At 39.8% G+C, this 17,920-nt stretch overlaps 2 protein-coding genes across 2 annotated transcripts; both read left to right on the top strand.

Moving 5' to 3' along the window:
• The first annotated feature begins 7,324 nt into the window (after positions 1-7,324).
• LOC127764595 (uncharacterized) lies at positions 7,325-9,347 on the top strand. The gene is made up of 3 exons (XM_052289490.1): positions 7,325-7,354; positions 7,467-8,246; positions 8,805-9,347. Exons 1-3 carry the CDS (start codon positions 7,325-7,327, stop codon positions 9,345-9,347), a joined length of 1,353 nt encoding a protein of 450 aa, XP_052145450.1.
• Positions 9,348-10,129: 782 nt separating this feature from the next.
• LOC127764462 (plant intracellular Ras-group-related LRR protein 6) lies at positions 10,130-16,542 on the top strand. The gene is made up of 21 exons (XM_052289345.1): positions 10,130-10,370; positions 10,658-10,721; positions 10,841-10,977; positions 11,232-11,318; positions 11,527-11,602; positions 11,734-11,808; positions 11,907-11,976; positions 12,068-12,145; positions 12,231-12,291; positions 12,380-12,458; positions 13,151-13,241; positions 13,495-13,555; positions 13,658-13,728; positions 13,891-13,964; positions 14,290-14,427; positions 14,555-14,659; positions 15,187-15,311; positions 15,388-15,484; positions 15,630-15,704; positions 15,832-15,887; positions 16,200-16,542. Exons 1-21 carry the CDS (start codon positions 10,306-10,308, stop codon positions 16,273-16,275), a joined length of 1,761 nt encoding a protein of 586 aa, XP_052145305.1. The 5' UTR covers positions 10,130-10,305; the 3' UTR covers positions 16,276-16,542.
• The last annotated feature ends 1,378 nt before the right edge of the window (positions 16,543-17,920 follow it).

Here is a 17,920-nt window from a genome sequence, read left to right as displayed (position 1 = left end):
CTCGTCCACCGCAGCCGTCGCCGTTGCCTGCACTCGTCCCGCCGTCCTCGTCCACGGCGGACGTCGTCCTAGTCTGCGGCCGCCGTGGCTGTCGACAACGTCGCCCTTGTCCATCAACGCCATCACCCTCCCCTTGTCCACAGCGGTCGCCGCCGCCCTCGTCCGCTTTCACAGCCATCATTGTCACCCATGTTCACCGCCACCTTCTCCGTTGCCGGCGTCCGTGTAAGGATGAGAAGAGGCGTCCATGTAAGGATGAGAAGAAGGAGAAGAGGAGAAGATGGTGGGCCCGTAAAACAATAAAATATTTATGTTACAGTAAGTATATGATATCTCTATTGTATGTCTTAGCTATAACGCTTACTATAGGTGACGTGTTCACTTATTACAACCAACAGCGGGTTTTCTTATTGACCTTGCTCTAAAACACCTTCTCGATCTTCTTTTATATATATATATATATATATATATATATATATAAGCATAACAAAATAACACCGCATAACAGAATAACACCTCTAGCTCCTCCTGCATGCTCCTATATGCCTACAGCAGCAGCACCAGGCAAAGCTGAAATGAACTCAAGCCAAGCAAAACTGACATTTAAATAACTAGTTCTCATTTCTCAAGCAAACCAACAATGAGACGTCACAGAAACAGCTGATACTGCAGCAGAAGATATAAGGTCTTATTAGACCGACAGAGTTCTCAACGACTGTTTATGGCCAGGGACAAAGTATCTCTCGCTACTCCTAATGATAGAGTTCTCAACATCTCGCTACTCCTAATGACAGAGTTCTCAACATCAACAATCAGGGACAGAGTATTCTCGCTACTCCTAATGAGAGTTCTCAACATCTCGAGAGTTCTCAACATCTCACTACTCCTAATGACAAAGTTCTCAACATCTCGCTACTCCTAATGACAGAGTTCTCAACATCAACAGTCAGGAACAGAGTATCTCTCACTACTCCTAATGAGAGTTCTCAACATCTCGCTACTCCTGTGCTTCTTCGCGGATGCTGCCAGGTACACACCATTGTTACTGATGTTCAGCTTCTTCACTGCGGATAGCGGATAAAGGGCGGTGAGGGCAGAAAACATGTGACCATTAAAAGGAAAATAAGCAGGAACTGAATAAGTGACTAACCTCGCTTCTCCCAGGCCTTTGCCTTTGAAGAAAGGCCCCCCAGGTTGAGCATCTCCTCTACAAATAGATTCAAGGACGAAATTAAATCAGTAACAGCAACAACAATTAAAACACACCAAATTCAAGGACAAAATTAAATCAGCAACAACAACAACAATTAAAACACAACATGAATGTTTGGACATGAATAGAAGTGTACAGAATTGTGAAGTAGTGGCCAAGATTCTAGCATTTTACCAGGAAATTGTGATATGGCTTTTACTCAGCCTGTTCACAGGTCAAGCGAACTCAGCACAAACCGCGAACCCAAACTGGACCAACCCGTTCTTAGCGGTTTTACCAGCTTCATCGGTTTCTAGGTCAAAACTGTTAAAGCATCACACGGGTTGTGTTCAGGGAGAGATAGAACCAGCGAAACTATATAACCCATCCCAATTTGATACTCCCATCGAAACCCTCGTGCGAGCGCGCGGCGGCGGCGGCGCGGTAGAAATTGGGCTCAGGGAAGCTGTTCCTGCCTCCCTGGTAGGCAACCTTGCGACGGATCTCTAGGCGGCGAACCTAGTGCAGCATTGCAGCGGGTGCTCCATCCTCTCACACTTTCAGGTAAACCATGAACCAATCTCCAACTCAGCTCATCTGTGTATGTGAAAGAAGTCTTAATATTCTGGATGGCCAGTGTTAGAGGTTGAACCTTCTGTTGTATCAGAATTGATTGGTACAAAACAGAGAGCATTAGAAAAGAACTTTCATGCAAATGAGGTATATATATTGGTCATTGCATTGTGAGTTTAGTGCCAATTGCTTCTTCCTTCTCAATTTTCAGGATAGATTATAAAAGTGTGGATATAAGAGTTATCGTAGCAGCTAGTGTAGTTGTGCAGTCCTAATAAACAATTTAAACGGGCTCAAACCGTCTAAACCGGTCAACCACCCAAACCAACCCACCAACTCAGCATCCCTCAAATTTGCTAGAAACAGCCCAAACCGGCTAAAACCATCCAGTTGCTGGTTCGGCTGCGGAACCAACTAAACCAGCCCAACCAGCGTATGAACAAGCTGAGCTTTTACTTAAGTTGTTTACCGTTAAAGTTTATTATTGAATTATTAACCAAAGAAAAATTTACTACAACATAAATACAAAAAAGTATTATTTGACATTTATTATTGAATTATTAACCAAAGAAAAATTTACTGCAACATAAATAAAAAAAGTATTATTGGACAGTAACCAAAGAAAAAAACACAACAGAAATTAGATTATACTCCATCATAGTTGCCTACTCAGTGAGATACAGTAATCAAAATGGCAACATAACATAAGGTCCAGGTTTGTCTACCCATCAAAATGACGTCCATCATGGTCCAGGCTTGCTTGCTTACAATAAAAAATAGCATGTTGATTTGAAACCCAAAAATATAATGATCGTTAAAACTAAAAAATAGCCTGTTATTTGAAACCGAAAAATATAATGATCGTTAAAACTAAGTGCATAAAAATGGTTGTAACATAATTTCCGAGCGATTTTATTAGTCAAACATATTCAATTGTACTCATGACCAATAATCTAGTAGTATGCTTATAATAGAAGAAACAAAATATGTTGAATCATTTATATGTAACAGCATTTTGACCAAAATGCACTTGATTGCCAAGTTCATGTACCGGCCTGCACATTTTTCAAGTTGTTGCACTAAATCGCACTCACCTGCCAAGTTCTTGTACTACTGATGCAATTTACTTTATATAAAACCTATAATATTAGTATGAGATAAATAAAGATAAGTTGAACCCGACCAATTTAGAAAAAAAATATATAGTCATTCAATTGTTTTGATAATGTATCTACTTGGGTCCTTAATAGATCATATGACGATTTTAATGTCAAGTGACTTCATATGGTAAATGGAATAATTTATAGTGACACTCAGCAGTTGGATTTTTGTCATGTGTCACATAGTATACCAAAACCAAATATATATCCATTATCAATTATCTTGGAACAACAACATTTTTATCTGCTTCTAAATATTGTATATACATATATCTTTCACCTAATGAATATCTCCAATCTATACAAAACACAATTTTCATGGACACATGTAATAGAATAGTTTTAGAGCCACAAAGTTGTTGTTTGTGAAAGGCTACAAACTAAGGAACAATTTCACAAACTTGTACAATGTCTAAAATCATTAAAAGTTTAGCAAATTTGATTTTGTAGCATTCAGATATCACAATTTTAGTTCTATAGCATTGATCTTATTGTTATGTAGGTTTCCTCCTTGTTAGATTAGAATTGGTTCATAGTATTGAAATATCATTCCATCCAAAATTGTCATGTTTCCTTTTTTTATATTTGTTTACCAAAAACATGATGTCAAATACCCACAATGACCTTAATTGTTCCTTCATCATCTAAACTTATCATTTCCTTCATCCACGTCATATGCTCGACCTTGGTCATGGCAACCATCCTACTAATTCACCTTCAATCTTGCTCCAGGCTTCCTTCATCAAGTTCTCCACATGACTTCCATGCATGAGATTGCTTGCGATTAGAGAGGACTAATGGTGTTTGATCAAAGCTATAGTCCTCAGATGATCAACATGAATGCAATTGTCAATGTCGTGGTTGGAGAAGGTGATATGTGTCGTTAAAGACTCATATGGTAAATGTATTATCATTTTCTTGAGTTTAGAGCATGTCAGTTTCTCATAACGGTCTGTTTGCTTCTCAGTTAGGATTGTGAGCTGAGTAGTTTTGCTTTTCAGTTAGGATTGTCAGCTCAGCAGTTTCACTTCATAGTTAGGACTGTGAACTCGGTGGACACCTAGTATCTCGCTTGAATGCTTTGTAGGGATTTTGGCTTGCACCGGCCCATGGAACCTTTCTGCCTCCTAGCTTTAGTGTTTACCTTGGGTATTATTTGAGACCATCACATCGCGGTCATTGACGAATTCTATTGTTGGTAACGCCATTGCATCAATCCCATCGACGGATTAGATTGTTTGTTACCAACATACAAACTTCTGGCTTTGAAGTACAAACACACAAAACTAACTTGTATGCTTATTTCAATTAAATGCACAAGCAACGCTTTCATCTTAAGCATCATATTGGACATCGTTCAATATTGCAGGGCTTCGTCGTTTGGCCTGTGATGCTGAAACACCATGCCGAGGTTATGTTCCTACAGGAATCAGCTAATTTATATTTATGCCAACAACAGGAACAGAAACAAGGAAAACAAGTTAGCCTCCACAAAAAAAAATGTAGAGCATGTTCGTTTCTTCACAGTGGTCTCATTCCTTCTCTGGTAGGATTGTGAACTCGCAGTTTTGAGATTGCATGTGGACATGGCTTGTTGCAGTGCTTTTCCGATGGTAAGACAACCGTAGTACCCCAGGTAGAATCGCAAGCTGAGTTGACGAAGGATGATATGTTGACTCCTGGAGTTGAGAAGTTTGTCTATTGCATTAGCCACGACGTCATTCATCCAAACCACACCACTTAATCATCTCTTACTATATAGTTATAACCTACTAATTCCTAAAGCTTAACATGCAAAGATGTCACATCATCATCCACTAACAATTTTTTTTTTGAGAATTACGCAGTACAACGCACGCGCACTCACCCATATGAACACACACACGCAAACCCTACCCTATGAGCATCTTCAAAGACTAGGCCGACATATTCTTGAGATTGACGAAGTCACCACAGGCGTCTCGCTGTCAACTGGTACATGTAAGCATCATGCAAACATGTTATATTATCTATAATTTAATAATTTATTAAATTTTAGAGATTTAAAATGTAAGCATGTTAAATCAAACCCACATAATATTTTAATATATCTCTCCATCATTTTTTTTATAATATGCTATATATCTATATAGTTCATACTCACTTAGTTCATGTTATTTTTCTTTTCTCTTATTAAGTCATATTACATAAATTGCTTTTAGTCCGTAGATGATTAATCTATGGTTCAAATTATCTTTCTTCTTTTCTTCTCTCATCCAGCAACATCATCTCAATTTTTTTTAGCTCTTAGACATATGGTATAAATTATCTTTCGTATTTTAATTTGTTCTCTGTAAAGCCACATCATCTTAGTTTTATAATTGAATCATTATTCTACGTACTATTTAAATTTAAATCACATCAACTTATGTAAACAAATGTTGTTTAAGCTATCTTACACATTACTTTTACTTATTGTTATCATAGTAAACTCTCACATCAGCGCGCGATGTTTCACCTAGTGTCATAAGGAATTGACATGAACAGCAATGCGGGGGAGCTCGGCAGGGAGCTTAGCCATCCTTGGCACAGGATGCAAGTTCTTATGGCATCACCCATGTCTAGCCTCTCGAGGATGTTGAGTGAACATTATTAGGCATGGTGGTGAGCCTATCATCCTTCTATACGGGGTTGCAAGCTGGTTTCTACGTTGCATCACCAATTTACCGTTGCAATATTGCATTCAGATATAGTATAGGTCGCCGAAAATCAAACAAATCAACTCGAAGGAAGGAAGAGGGCAGCTAGCTTACGTTGTTGTGGCGGCGGTGACCTTAATTTCTTATTCTTCATCGGGCGATGCGGGTGATCCTGCATGCCTGCTCTGTTGTTGCTTGATCGACCTCCTGCCTGCCTGACGGCTCGAGTGTTATGCATGAAGAAAAAGAAGCTCTGACTAGATACGGTTGTAGTTAGAACACGAACTCAACTCGACTTGCTGATATTTCGACTTGGGTTGGCACCTTTTCCTCGAATCCAGCCGTGGCGTGGTAGGCAAACGGGGCTCACTGCCCGTGGAAGAAGAGGGTTTCGCTCACGTTCCATGAACCAATGGCTGGTACGACAGGGTGTCCGGGACGAATGCGATGGATTTTATTAGAAATTATACTTCTTACAGTCCGGACATCCAAAATCACAAGAATCACAAGTAAATATGACAGGGTACGGCTAGGCGAGCGCGGAAGCCGGCAGGCGGCGACGCGACATGGTGGCGCGTGAATTGAAGAGGCGGAGCAGGAGGACGTCGGCCCGGCCGCCTGTCGTCGGATCGGATGATTCTATTGGGCAGCAGGCCGACTAATTGTCTTGGGCCAAAGGCAAGGAGACTGGGCCCAATCCATCCCCATCCACGTCCCTTGGAGTTCGAGGGGTGAGCGCCGCCACTTGCTATGTAGATTTTCTACTGTGCTTGGAGCGCACCAAATCCGTTGATGACTTCCAATCTAACGATTCACAGTAGAAGGTACCTATGAAAAGGTACTTAAAAGTATGGGCCAGGTATTACTAGGAAAATGTTAGATATGTAATTTGGTTTATATATTTCATAAAGGGAGGAAGAACTGAATGGGATACTATTCTGCATTTCTGTTGCTCCGGTGGCCGGTCCGGCCGGAGCGCGGAGAGACAATAACGTCTTCAGTCCGTTGGTGCCAATGCACATGCCTAGGAGTACTTGATTAGTGTTTGCAGATCGTATAACTACATACTAATTGAAGACCACATAATTGATGATTAGAACTAGGTAATTGATTCGCGCGTCTTTCCATATATATACATGAGATTTGCAAGTGATTGTAAAGACTTCTAAATGAAAAATTGATCGATGTGCCTCCATCTCTTTGTATGGATTACTTTCTAAAGACAATAGAGATGGATGGACGTATAAATTCTAGTTTTGAAATTGGAGTCATCCATCATATAGCGTTCAAAACTCAGGGAAAAGAAGGTCGGGGTATGTGTGCAGGCTTGCAGGAAGATATAACCAAAGATAAAGAACGGTTAATCACGATGGCTAAAGAAAGATTACTAAACTGCCCATATTTATGTTAATCCAATTCCTAATATACTCTTTGAGAATCATCGGTGGATGTTTAAGTTGAGGAGAGCTACCTTGGGTACCTTTCAAGCGCTGTAAAAGGTCTCTTCGAAATAGAATCGACTTCCAACAACAATTTCGTTTGTGTTTGGGTGCCGGCAGGAGGTCCAGAAGCAATCAGTTTGTTGGAATAGGATTCCTATTTATTTCTCTTTCTCTAAACTAAATAAAATAGATAGAGAGGCGAGGTGTTCCCGGTATCCAAACAACACCCACCGACACTTGTACAACAAGTCAAGTCAATATTGATAAGCCTCGTATCAAATGGCGAAGAACAAGAAAGGTCGCCGCAATGTAAGTAGCCTCTTTCTTCTCTTCCTTCGCATTGATTTGATTGATTCTCCTACACTTTGTTAGTTTAGTTTTTCGGCAATACTAAATGCAATGCAATGATAATTCAATGTAGAAACCAGCTTGCCACTATGTAAAGGATAAGGATAGGCTCACCACTCTGCCTAATGACGTTCTTCTCAACATTCTTGAGCGGCTGGACACGGCTGATGACATCAGAGCTTGCACCCATTGCAAAAGGATGACTAAGCTCCCTGCCGAGCTCTCCCGCATTGTTGTTGATGCCAATTCCTTCACGCCCAATAAGATTGCACCCGATCTTTTGACACTGAGTGATGTGGTTCAGATGAATGAGGCTTTAGCTGGTGCAACAGAGAAATTACTCAACTTCAGGAGTCAACAGATCGCCCTTCGCCAACTTAGCTTGCGATTCTACTTGAGATACTATGATTGCCTCACCATCGGCAAAGCTGTGCAACACGCCATGTCCACCTACAACCTCGAGACTCTTGAGTTCACAATCCTAACCGAGAAGCAAGGAGACTGTTGCGAAGAAACTCACATGCTCTGCTTTGGCAAGCAGTTCAGAACTTTTCTAGCTGCTTTTCCAGATGCGTTTGCTGGCCTCACACGCCTGCAGCTACAACACTTGCATTTCGCTGAACCTGACATCCCCAACCTGCTCACCACATGTAAACAGTTGAAGCATCTGCGTTTGTTCTCTTGTCTCAACCAAGATGACCCGGCCGTGCTGCGGATAGAGCACCCGCAACTTGTTGAGCTTGACATCAACTATGGGGATTTTGAGTTTGTTGAGCTCAAGTGCCTACCAAAGCTTAGACATATGGCCTATGTTCATTGGGACTGTCACGGGGACCCCTTGTCTTTTGGGGATGTCCCACTGCTTTCAAGTCTAAGCCTCACTAACACTAGTGCAGGTTGGCAGAAGAATCTCAGGTTGAGTCAGCTCCTTTCTACCGTCACCTCCAGAAGCGACCTGCTCCTGAATTTTGAAAGCGAAAAGGTACTAGCTAGCTGCTTGCTGTTCCGGTCATTTTTATGCTTATGCTTTGTTTCATACTCTCTCCGTATTTTAATGTATAACGATGTTGACTTTTTAATCAACATTTGACCATTCGTCTCATTCAAAAAAATTATGTTATTATCATTTATTTTATCGTGACTTGATTTATTATCAAATGTTCTTTAAGCATGATATAAATATTTTTATATTTACACAAAAATTTTGAATAAGACGAATTGTCAAACGTTGATTAAAAAGTCAACGGTGTCATACATTAAAATACGGAGGGAGTATTTGTTTACATGGAAGATCAACCTTACTGATCTGGCTTTAGAATAAAGCCCAAAATAGAGAAATAAAACCAAAAAGCATATTAATTCTGAAGCGTGTAAGCATTCTGAATTAATTTAGGTTACCCTCATGTTGCAGATCTGGGTTCGTCCAGAATGCCCAAAGCTACTAGGGCCTGTGTTCCACAAGCTGCAGCGTGTGAGTCTCGTTGATGTTCCTGAAGGATGCAACATTGATTGGACAATGTTCATTCTTGAAGCTGCACCCTCCCTAAAGGAGATATGCATTACAATATGGGATCATTGGTGCAACATGAAAACTGAAGAGGACAGGAGGGAGGAGGGTTATGGTGACAAAACAGTTGTAGATTGGGAATCATCTGCACCTGATGGTTTCAGGCACGAGAACCTATCTAAGGTCACCATCTATGGCTTCCAACCCGACGACAACTTGGTGGGATTCGTTAGGCGTGTGATGGAAGTGGCAGTTAATCTAGAGGAGGTATCCCTATATGACAGGAAGGTCTGTGAGAATTGCGGTGATTTGGATCCTAAGATCAAGATGAAGGTTTCCCCGTCAAGATATCCGTGTACGATGGAGAAGAGGGAGTTGCTCAAGAATCAGATTATTGCAGAGGGATTGGGAATGGGCTGCCCGGATGTCATTCATTTCCGGTCTTAGTTGGCTGCGTTCCACACCAATAACGGTGTTCTCCATTAGCTTGGGATTAATTAAATAATTCCTCCGTTTTATATTATAATACTTTATAGTATTGTTCACATTCATATATATGTGTGCCTAGATTCATTAACATCTATATAAATATGTGTAATGCTATAAAGTCTTATAACCTGAAACGGATGTAGTACTAGTTTAAATTTTTTTTAAAAAAGATTAATATGATTTTTAAAAGAACCTTTTAAATAGAAAATTTGTGTAAAAAACGCACCGTTTAATCGTTTAGGAAGGGTACGTGAGGAAGTCGAGGGAGTAACAGTTGAGAAAGTGCGTTACGAAATCTATTAGAATATGATTAATTAAGTATTAAAAACCTTGAAAAATAGATTAATATATTTTTCAAAAATAACTTTTCTATAGAAAACTCTGTAGAAGTTGGGAAAGTACTTCAACACAAAAAACAGTGTTATCCATTAACACGTGATTAATTGAATATTAGTAAAAAGTACAAATGTATTAATATGATTGTTTTAAAGTAACTTTTTTTTTTCAGAATACAGGATGAATTTTAGACTTGCCGACATATTAAGGAACCTAAAGTGAACTTATTCCTTGATTTGTTCACCCCAAGGTCCAAATCACATAGACGTTGGGCCTCAATGTTGATTTTGGCCCAACAGGATTAGTGGGCCTGACTAATACTGTTTTTTTCCTTTTAATTTAATTAATTTCTCGCTCCATTGTGTGTGTGGCCAAAGAAGAGAGGAGAAAAAGAAAAAAAAAAAAGAAAACAAGATCTCATCTCGATTTGTTTGAGCTTTCCGTCCTTGCTAAGTTGATGATCTCTCTTCTAGTCTTCTTCGTGGGTAGGCGCGTGCTGCCTCTGCCTGCTGGTGCAGCAGATCAGATCAGGTTTCCGGCGATGGCGATCTGAGGCCGGAGGCTGCTTGCTTCTGCTTGCATGGAGCGGGTGCTCAAATCCGCCAGGGAGTCGGGTTCCCTCAACCTCTCCAATCGATCCCTCAGGTGCATTGTCTCTCTCTGCTCGCTCGGTTGGATCGCCATCGGCGACATGGACGATGATCTCTCCTAGTCTGTAGCCGCCGCCCACTGCTCGGACGCGACGCAATCCAATCCCTTCCCGCCATGACGCCTTCACCTGCTTCTCACATCAGTTTACTGCATTGCATTGTCTGATTATGGCCGGTGTACTAGGGGACCATGGGTTAATCGATTCCAGCGCGCGCACACACAGCTTCGCTCTTCTTGTTCTTGATGTCTCGCTGACGCCACACCTCTGCCTGTTCTGCCAGGGAGGTACCCAAGGAGGTGTACAACAACTTGGACACGGGGGCTCAGGATGAGAAATGGTGGGAGGTAAATCGATTCGCCCCCTTCCTGTATGACTATTTCCCTACATGCTGCATAAACAAGGGATATCAAGCAACGCCAATCAAATTTGTTTCTGTTTCTGTTTTTTTCCTTTTGTAATTCAGGGAGTTGACCTTCAGAAGCTCATATTGGCTCATAACAACCTTGAGGTGTTGCGTGAAGACCTCAGAAATTTGTCTTCGCTCGTTGTATTAAACATTAGTCACAACAATATTTCTTCCCTCCCCGCAGCTATTGGAGAGTATGTACTGGACTATCCTTATTTACTACTCCCTCCGGTCATGGAAACATATCGTTTGTGGACATGTTTGAAGTCACTGCCTTCAAAACCAGTTTCATAATATTATCATTCTATCAAGATTTTCAACTGTTTTTCGATAGAGATTACTGGTCAAGTTTGCAGGCATGGTTTTTGTGACAGGAGGGAGTAATTTCCATTGTTAACCGTGGACCACTAATATCATCTGAACTTTTTTATGGCTCTTTTCCATGCAGCCTTCCTTTGCTAAAATCGTTGGATGTATCTTCTAATCAAATAAACGCTTTGCCCGAAGAGATTGGTTTTGCGACCGCTTTAGTCAAGTATGCCTTCTATGTCCCTTTTCTAATTGATTTCATTAATGTACTGTTAAAACAAGCTCAAAATTCGGCTATTCATATTTCTAAAACCATCTGTCACATATTTTAGATGTTATGATGTTGACAATTAGTATGACGCCTAAATACAAGAAGCAATGTTTGAGACTATGTATGATTATATTCATGTAAGTTGATGCATTGTTGTTGCCAGGGTTGACTGCTCAAATAATTGCCTTACAGATCTCCCAGTTAGTCTTGCCAGATGCCTGGAGTTGTCAGAACTCAATGTAAGCCACCATCGATGTATTCCTTATTTTCTCCATAAGGTTTCTTTGTTTGATGAAGATATATACAGCTCATCTTTATAGCTTCCCTCTTCATCCTCTGTCCTAAATATTATGTAATGCCCTACCTGTAGGCGTCAAACAACACTATATCCGTACTGCCAGATGAACTTGCTGGCTGTTCCAAGTTATTCAGATTGAATCTAGAGGTATATACCCCTTATAGAGAATGCCAAAGCTGGATTTATCATATTTTCGTGCTGCATTTCTTTTGTTCTTGAAAACTCCAATTACTGCAAAATGTCAGGGTAACAAGCTCGTGACGCTATCAGACAAGATGTTTATGTCATGGACAATGCTTACAGAGATGAATGCTGGTATGCCACACAGCCACAGTACCAAAAATAATGTCGAACCTATGTGATATCCTTGAGTTTCTACCTGAGATTAACATTCAAACCTGTACAGCAAAGAATCTACTGACAGCCATCCCGGATGGTATTGGTGCACTGTCAAAGCTAATTCGTCTGGACCTGCATCAGAACAGTTAAGTCTACCATACTATCGCATATGCTAGCTCTTTATTATTCATTTTTATCTGTATTGATGGCTTTCTACTTTTGTTATGTAGAAATAACCCTGATTCCTCCTTCCATAAAAGATTGCTCTTCTCTAGCAGAGTTTTATATGGGGTTGGTTATCTATTTTGGACAAACTTCTTTACCATGCTCTTATTTTTAAACAGCACAAGTTCACTCTATTTGTACTTTTATGTTCCAGAAATAACTTGTTGACATCCATACCAGAGGATATTGGCATGCTATCGAACTTGGGAATACTTGATCTACACTCTAACCAGGTCTTACTCCATTTATTTTCACAGATACTGCCAATTTAATAGTCTATTATTCCCCTGACTCTTGTTATTCTGCACCATTTTAAAATCTGAAGATACTGGGAGAAAGGCTCTTGATTTGATTTCTTTGTTGCTGGGACATCAAATCTGTAGCTGTGTGGCTCAAAATTTTAGTACATCATTTGTTTATTCTAACATGAGGCTTTTTTGCTTATGATTATCTTGGGATGGTTTTTGAGAAAAAAAGGATCATCTCGGGATGGCTAGGATACACTCCAGTCCAGAAAATTTCATGAATGTTTCGCTCCCTTAACATTTTCCCACTTCCCAAATCCCAAGAGCTTCATTAATAGTGTATGTAAACTGCATGTGATTTACCATAGTCACTCCCACCATCTATAGGCTTGTCTAATCCTGTCTGTTTTGTTAGAGGGCTGGCGCTATGATATATTTTGAGTTCTTATTAACTCAGTTACTTACATGTTCAGAAGGAATGGTGGAACAGTGTTGCTCAGAATATTTGATGTAAATATTGATCCCCAAAATCACTTTATTAGACAACAACAAACTTCTCATGTTGTAACATTGAGCTTAACTTCTGCAACCAATCCTGCTAGAATTAACAGAACATTACAGAAGAAATAAGTTCATTTCTGTTTTTTTTATTATTTTCTGATAATATGTCACTTTTCCAGCTAAAGGAGTATCCTGTTGGGGCTTGTAGACTCAAGCTCTCTTTCCTTGATCTATCAAACAACTCATTATCTGGTCTGCCTGCTGAACTAGGTTGGTTTTTCTGCTGTGCAATGCTCCTCTCGATGATGCCACTGTTGTTATTTTCCTATTTGGTTAGCTGAAATTTTATGATATGAAATGATTGCATGCATCTCTATGTGTTGGATAGATCATAGGGCTGATTCTTTTTTTCCATGGGGTATCTGCTTTGAAAACTTAGCATGCTCTATGCAAGTGTGCTACTATCTTAATGAACTTTCGAAACTATGGACACTCACATATGCTTCGGCATGCTATATTCAAGGTACTATGACAACCCTAAGAAAGCTTCTGCTTACTGGTAATCCTATGAGGACACTTCGGAGGTATGATGCCCATGCCATTGTCCTAGTTTTTCACAAAGAGGTTGTCAGGATTCTAAACAGAACTGCCAACATAATAATACAGTGTTCCATTTTGGTTACCAGTTCCTTGGTTTCTGGACCAACAACAGCATTATTAAAGTATCTGCGCAGTCGGCTTTCATCTGATGAAGGAGGTAACCAAAAACACAAAATCAATATCCATGCATTTTATTGTTCATAATGATGTATTTGTAGTGCACATTATCTGCTTCAAGCTTTGCCACATCTTCTGTTTTTTTCTGATTTGAGAACCATTATCCATGATCAGTCGAAAGCTCAACATATTTCCTGTGCAGCATCAGGATCTGGAAGCACTCCAACAAAAGATGATCAAATTGCTGCAGCAAGAAGATTGTCTTTATCTTCTAAGGTACTTTAATTATTTCGACAGCATATTTGTATATCATAAGATAGATCTCTTTTTATGTCCTTTTTAAAAGGAGCTAATTCACCCACATGTGGTATTTGCCATTCATGGATTGTCTCATTCATGCCAAAAGAGTAACTGATTTGTGTGTTTCTATCTGCCATGTTTCCTGTATTTTTACAAAAACTTGTCGACTTTTTCAATGTATTCTCATGACTACCAATGCAAGAATAAAATATCTTGGTCATTGGATCTTATGGAGCCTCATGGAATAACCAATGATCGTTTCATTTTTTCCGCAATAGCCCCTAACTTGGTGCAATATCAGGAACTGGACTTGAGTGGTCTTGGTGTGACCAGTGTACCACCTGCAGCTTGGGAGACAAATGATGTGATGAAACTAGATCTTTCTAAGAATTCAATAGAAGATCTGCCAAACGAGTTGTCATTATGCTCGTCACTTCAAGTGAGTTTCTGAATTACAGATATAATATTGATGTTGTTATACTTCAATTGATCAATTCCATTGTATGTATGAGATAAAAGTGTTTCGATATAACTCCTTACTCTTTTTAATCTACCATTTTTTTCAGTCTTTGATTTTGTCTAACAATAAAATTAAAAGGTGGCCTGGCACCGTATTCTCCTCCCTTGCCAGCCTTTCTTTGTTAAAGCTAGACAACAATCCTTTGGCAGAGGTAATGTCATGGTCTTCATATCTTTTCTTTTGCAAATTTCTTGGTATTGGATCATGATTCCCTGATGGGTTAATCTCTGGAAGTTAATCAATGTTGATTATTGAAATTGAAGAAGTTGATGGTTTAGCTGTTACAACACTTAGAAGAATTGAACTACAGGGTGCAGAGGCAACATGGATAAAGACTTGACATAATTATAAGCCATCTAGCCTATTATGTTTAGACACAAGTCATTTTACATTTTTTTAGGGATTGTCACATTTTTTCTTTCTTAGCTTTAATACCATGTTTACAGCTAATGTTTTCTCATGTGCCAAGACATCTTAGACAAGATTTTTTTTTTTTTTTTTTTTTTGGGGGGGGGGGGGGGTGGGTGTGTGGGGGTAATGTGCTGCATGTATTTCTTGTTCCTACTTTCAAGAGTTGGAATGACACATTACCAAAAGAGTGATTATTTATATATAGCTGACATACTTCGAATCTGCATGCTAATCTGTGATATTGTAACACACTTGTTTTTCCTGCAGATATTGGCTACTGATCTTGAGGCCCTGTCTAAACTTGAAGTACTAGATTTAAGTGGCAGTGCTTCTTCTCTACCTGAACCCTCTGCGGTTTCGAAATTACCTCACCTAAAGGAACTCTACCTAAGGTTGTAACATATGCAAAACATCTAAGCTATGGAGTGTTCTATGGAAGCTTATTTATTTTTCTCTATATATGAGCAGACGAATGAAACTCCATGGATTTCCTGATAGTTTATTGGGCTTAAAACTGCTGCGAATTCTTGATCTGAGTCAGAATTATCTTACATCTGTGCCAGAGGTAAACACTTGGTTCTCTATTTAAGGAATATGATTTTCCCCCTCTTTCTATAAATGCTTTTCACATTCCCAGGTGCATTTAGAAAGTTTTGAATGGCCGTGCGCCCTTTTTATTTGCTTATGCAAAATCCGTTGCACTTACACAGGGTATCAAAGATTTAACTTCTTTGATTGAGCTTGATCTGTCGGACAACAATATAACAACACTCCCACCTGAGCTGGTAAGTTATTGGCTTTAATGATGATGTATCGGATGCACCGACATCAACTGAAAGTACTGTTTTGAAGTTGTACGATTCTCAAACTCACTGAAATCTCTAATCTTCTTGTGGACACTATTTTGAGCAGGGTTTGCTTGAGCCTAACCTGCAAGTCTTGAAACTTGATGGAAATCCCCTCAGGAGGTAAGAAGTAGGAACAAATTGTTGAGCCCATTGCATGCATGCATACATTGAAATAGAAACCCAACTCACATGGATCCATGTAGACCTGTGCTGCTACCGATTTTATATCGTGCATAACCATAGGATTCTGCAGTGCTCTTTACCATATAATTTGGAACTACATGTGAAAGAACATTAAAATGGAAACCATCGTAATGCCATAATTTTCTCAGGGCATATTTAGAATATGAAAGGAAAAAAAAAAAAGAAAGTTGCAGTTCAGACATGCACCGGCAGAAAAATCACTGAACTTCCTGTTGATTTCGTCTGCAGCATACGGCGGATTCTGCTGGAGCGAGGAACGAAAGCAATTCTGAAGTATCTCAAAGAAAAGCTACCTGCTGAATAAATTCTGGTGGGAATTAATGTATGCTGCATGATGTTTATTGATCAGTTCGGCCCTCTCGAACTGCAGTTACCTTTTCCTGGAGTCCATTTATCCCCAAATTGTTTTTTCCTTGATTGATGTAATTTTTGCTTGGCTATCTTCTTGGTGATCGTTATCATTCTCCTCATTTTATCCGCGGATTGCTGTCACTCTGAAAGCTTCTCAGCTTGTGTATAACCAACCTTGTATGCAGTATACAGCAGATCAGAATTCGGTTATGTTGTAGTATTTTGACACTGGAAGTCCCGCACGTGTGAAAAAAAATCTGCCGCCACAAGTGAAACTTTGTTTCTTGCCAAAGAAGCCGTTCCTAAAGAATAAAAAAAATATTATTGGATGTGGAGTGCTGGTATGTTAATGTTAACGCCACTGGATTCCTTTTTCGTTTGAGAATTCTTTTGAGTCTCTTCCCGTCACGTTTGAGATATCGTAAGGCTTTTGGTTCTGTAATCGACATGGAGCTCTTCTCCCTTCAGTTATTAAGATTACGGCTTATAAGTCCAGGGATACATAATCAGGATTAGGTCAGCAGGTGATCAGCAATCGGATTCCTTGCAAAGCATCCAATCCATCGGTGCCCGCATTGATCGAAACGAGTAATAACCATGAAGAACAAGGGTAGTCGCCGTATCCGCAACGTAAGCAGCTCCTCTCTTCTCCTGTCCTGCCCGTCAGTAACTTGCAAGTCACACATGCACCGATGACGGAGGGATTATTATTGGAGATGGCTTCTTCCTCTGATATAATTCACTTCCGGTCTTAGCTGCTTTGCCATTCAATTAATTTGGAATGGTTCTTTTTTTTTTTGAGGGACTGGAACATTTCACTATTGTCTGAATCTGTACTCGACTTTGATAGTGTGTTCAGTTTGCTACCCCTACCAAATTTCCCCTTCTGTACCAGATTGAATCTGTATTCAGTTTCCATTGTCTGAATTTGGGAAAACTTAGAATGTAAACTTTCACTGTTATTTTTGTCGCTATTCTTTTTAGATAATATAATGGATTAAGAAACCCCAGAGAATGCATGATAACTCTATAAGCTCAAGCATGTTTGTAAAATCTGGGCTTGACCGTAGTGCAGACTGCAGAGTTATTTCATATCTATTTGATCAGAACAGGGAAAGCTCAGTATGTGTGCAAATTTTCAGCCGCACGGCACCAAGTGAAATTTACTATCTTTGCCGAATAATCGTTTCCAAAACAATACTATAATATTTAGGGTAATCGACGTTAAGTGTTGGTATCTTAACGCCAATGGACTTGTAAGATTTCTTGGAGTCTCTTTCAAATTCCAATCACGTTTGAGATATGTCGGAAGCTTTTGGGTCTCTTTTCAGTTTAGGGTTTAAGTCGGCGATCATCAACAAATCGAATTCCCCCGTGCGTGCCCGATCGAGTTGCCGGCCGGCCTCCATCATTCGAGCTCAGATCATCCCTGAAGAACAGGAAGCGTCGCCGCACGCGCAATGTACGCATGCATGCAATGCAAGCCTTCTTCTTCTGCTACTACTATTTACTAATTTGATTTGATTAATCTAGCTTAATTTGATCTGCATGTAATGCAATGCGATGCAGACACCAAGTTTAGTCCCTGGAAAGGACAG

Source organism: Oryza glaberrima, chromosome 2 (genome assembly GCF_000147395.1).
Source record: "Oryza glaberrima chromosome 2, OglaRS2, whole genome shotgun sequence".
NCBI classification, from domain to species: domain Eukaryota; kingdom Viridiplantae; phylum Streptophyta; class Magnoliopsida; order Poales; family Poaceae; genus Oryza; species Oryza glaberrima.
The sequence above is the reverse complement of the archived record's forward strand: the minus strand, read 5'-3'. Positions and strand labels throughout refer to the sequence as shown.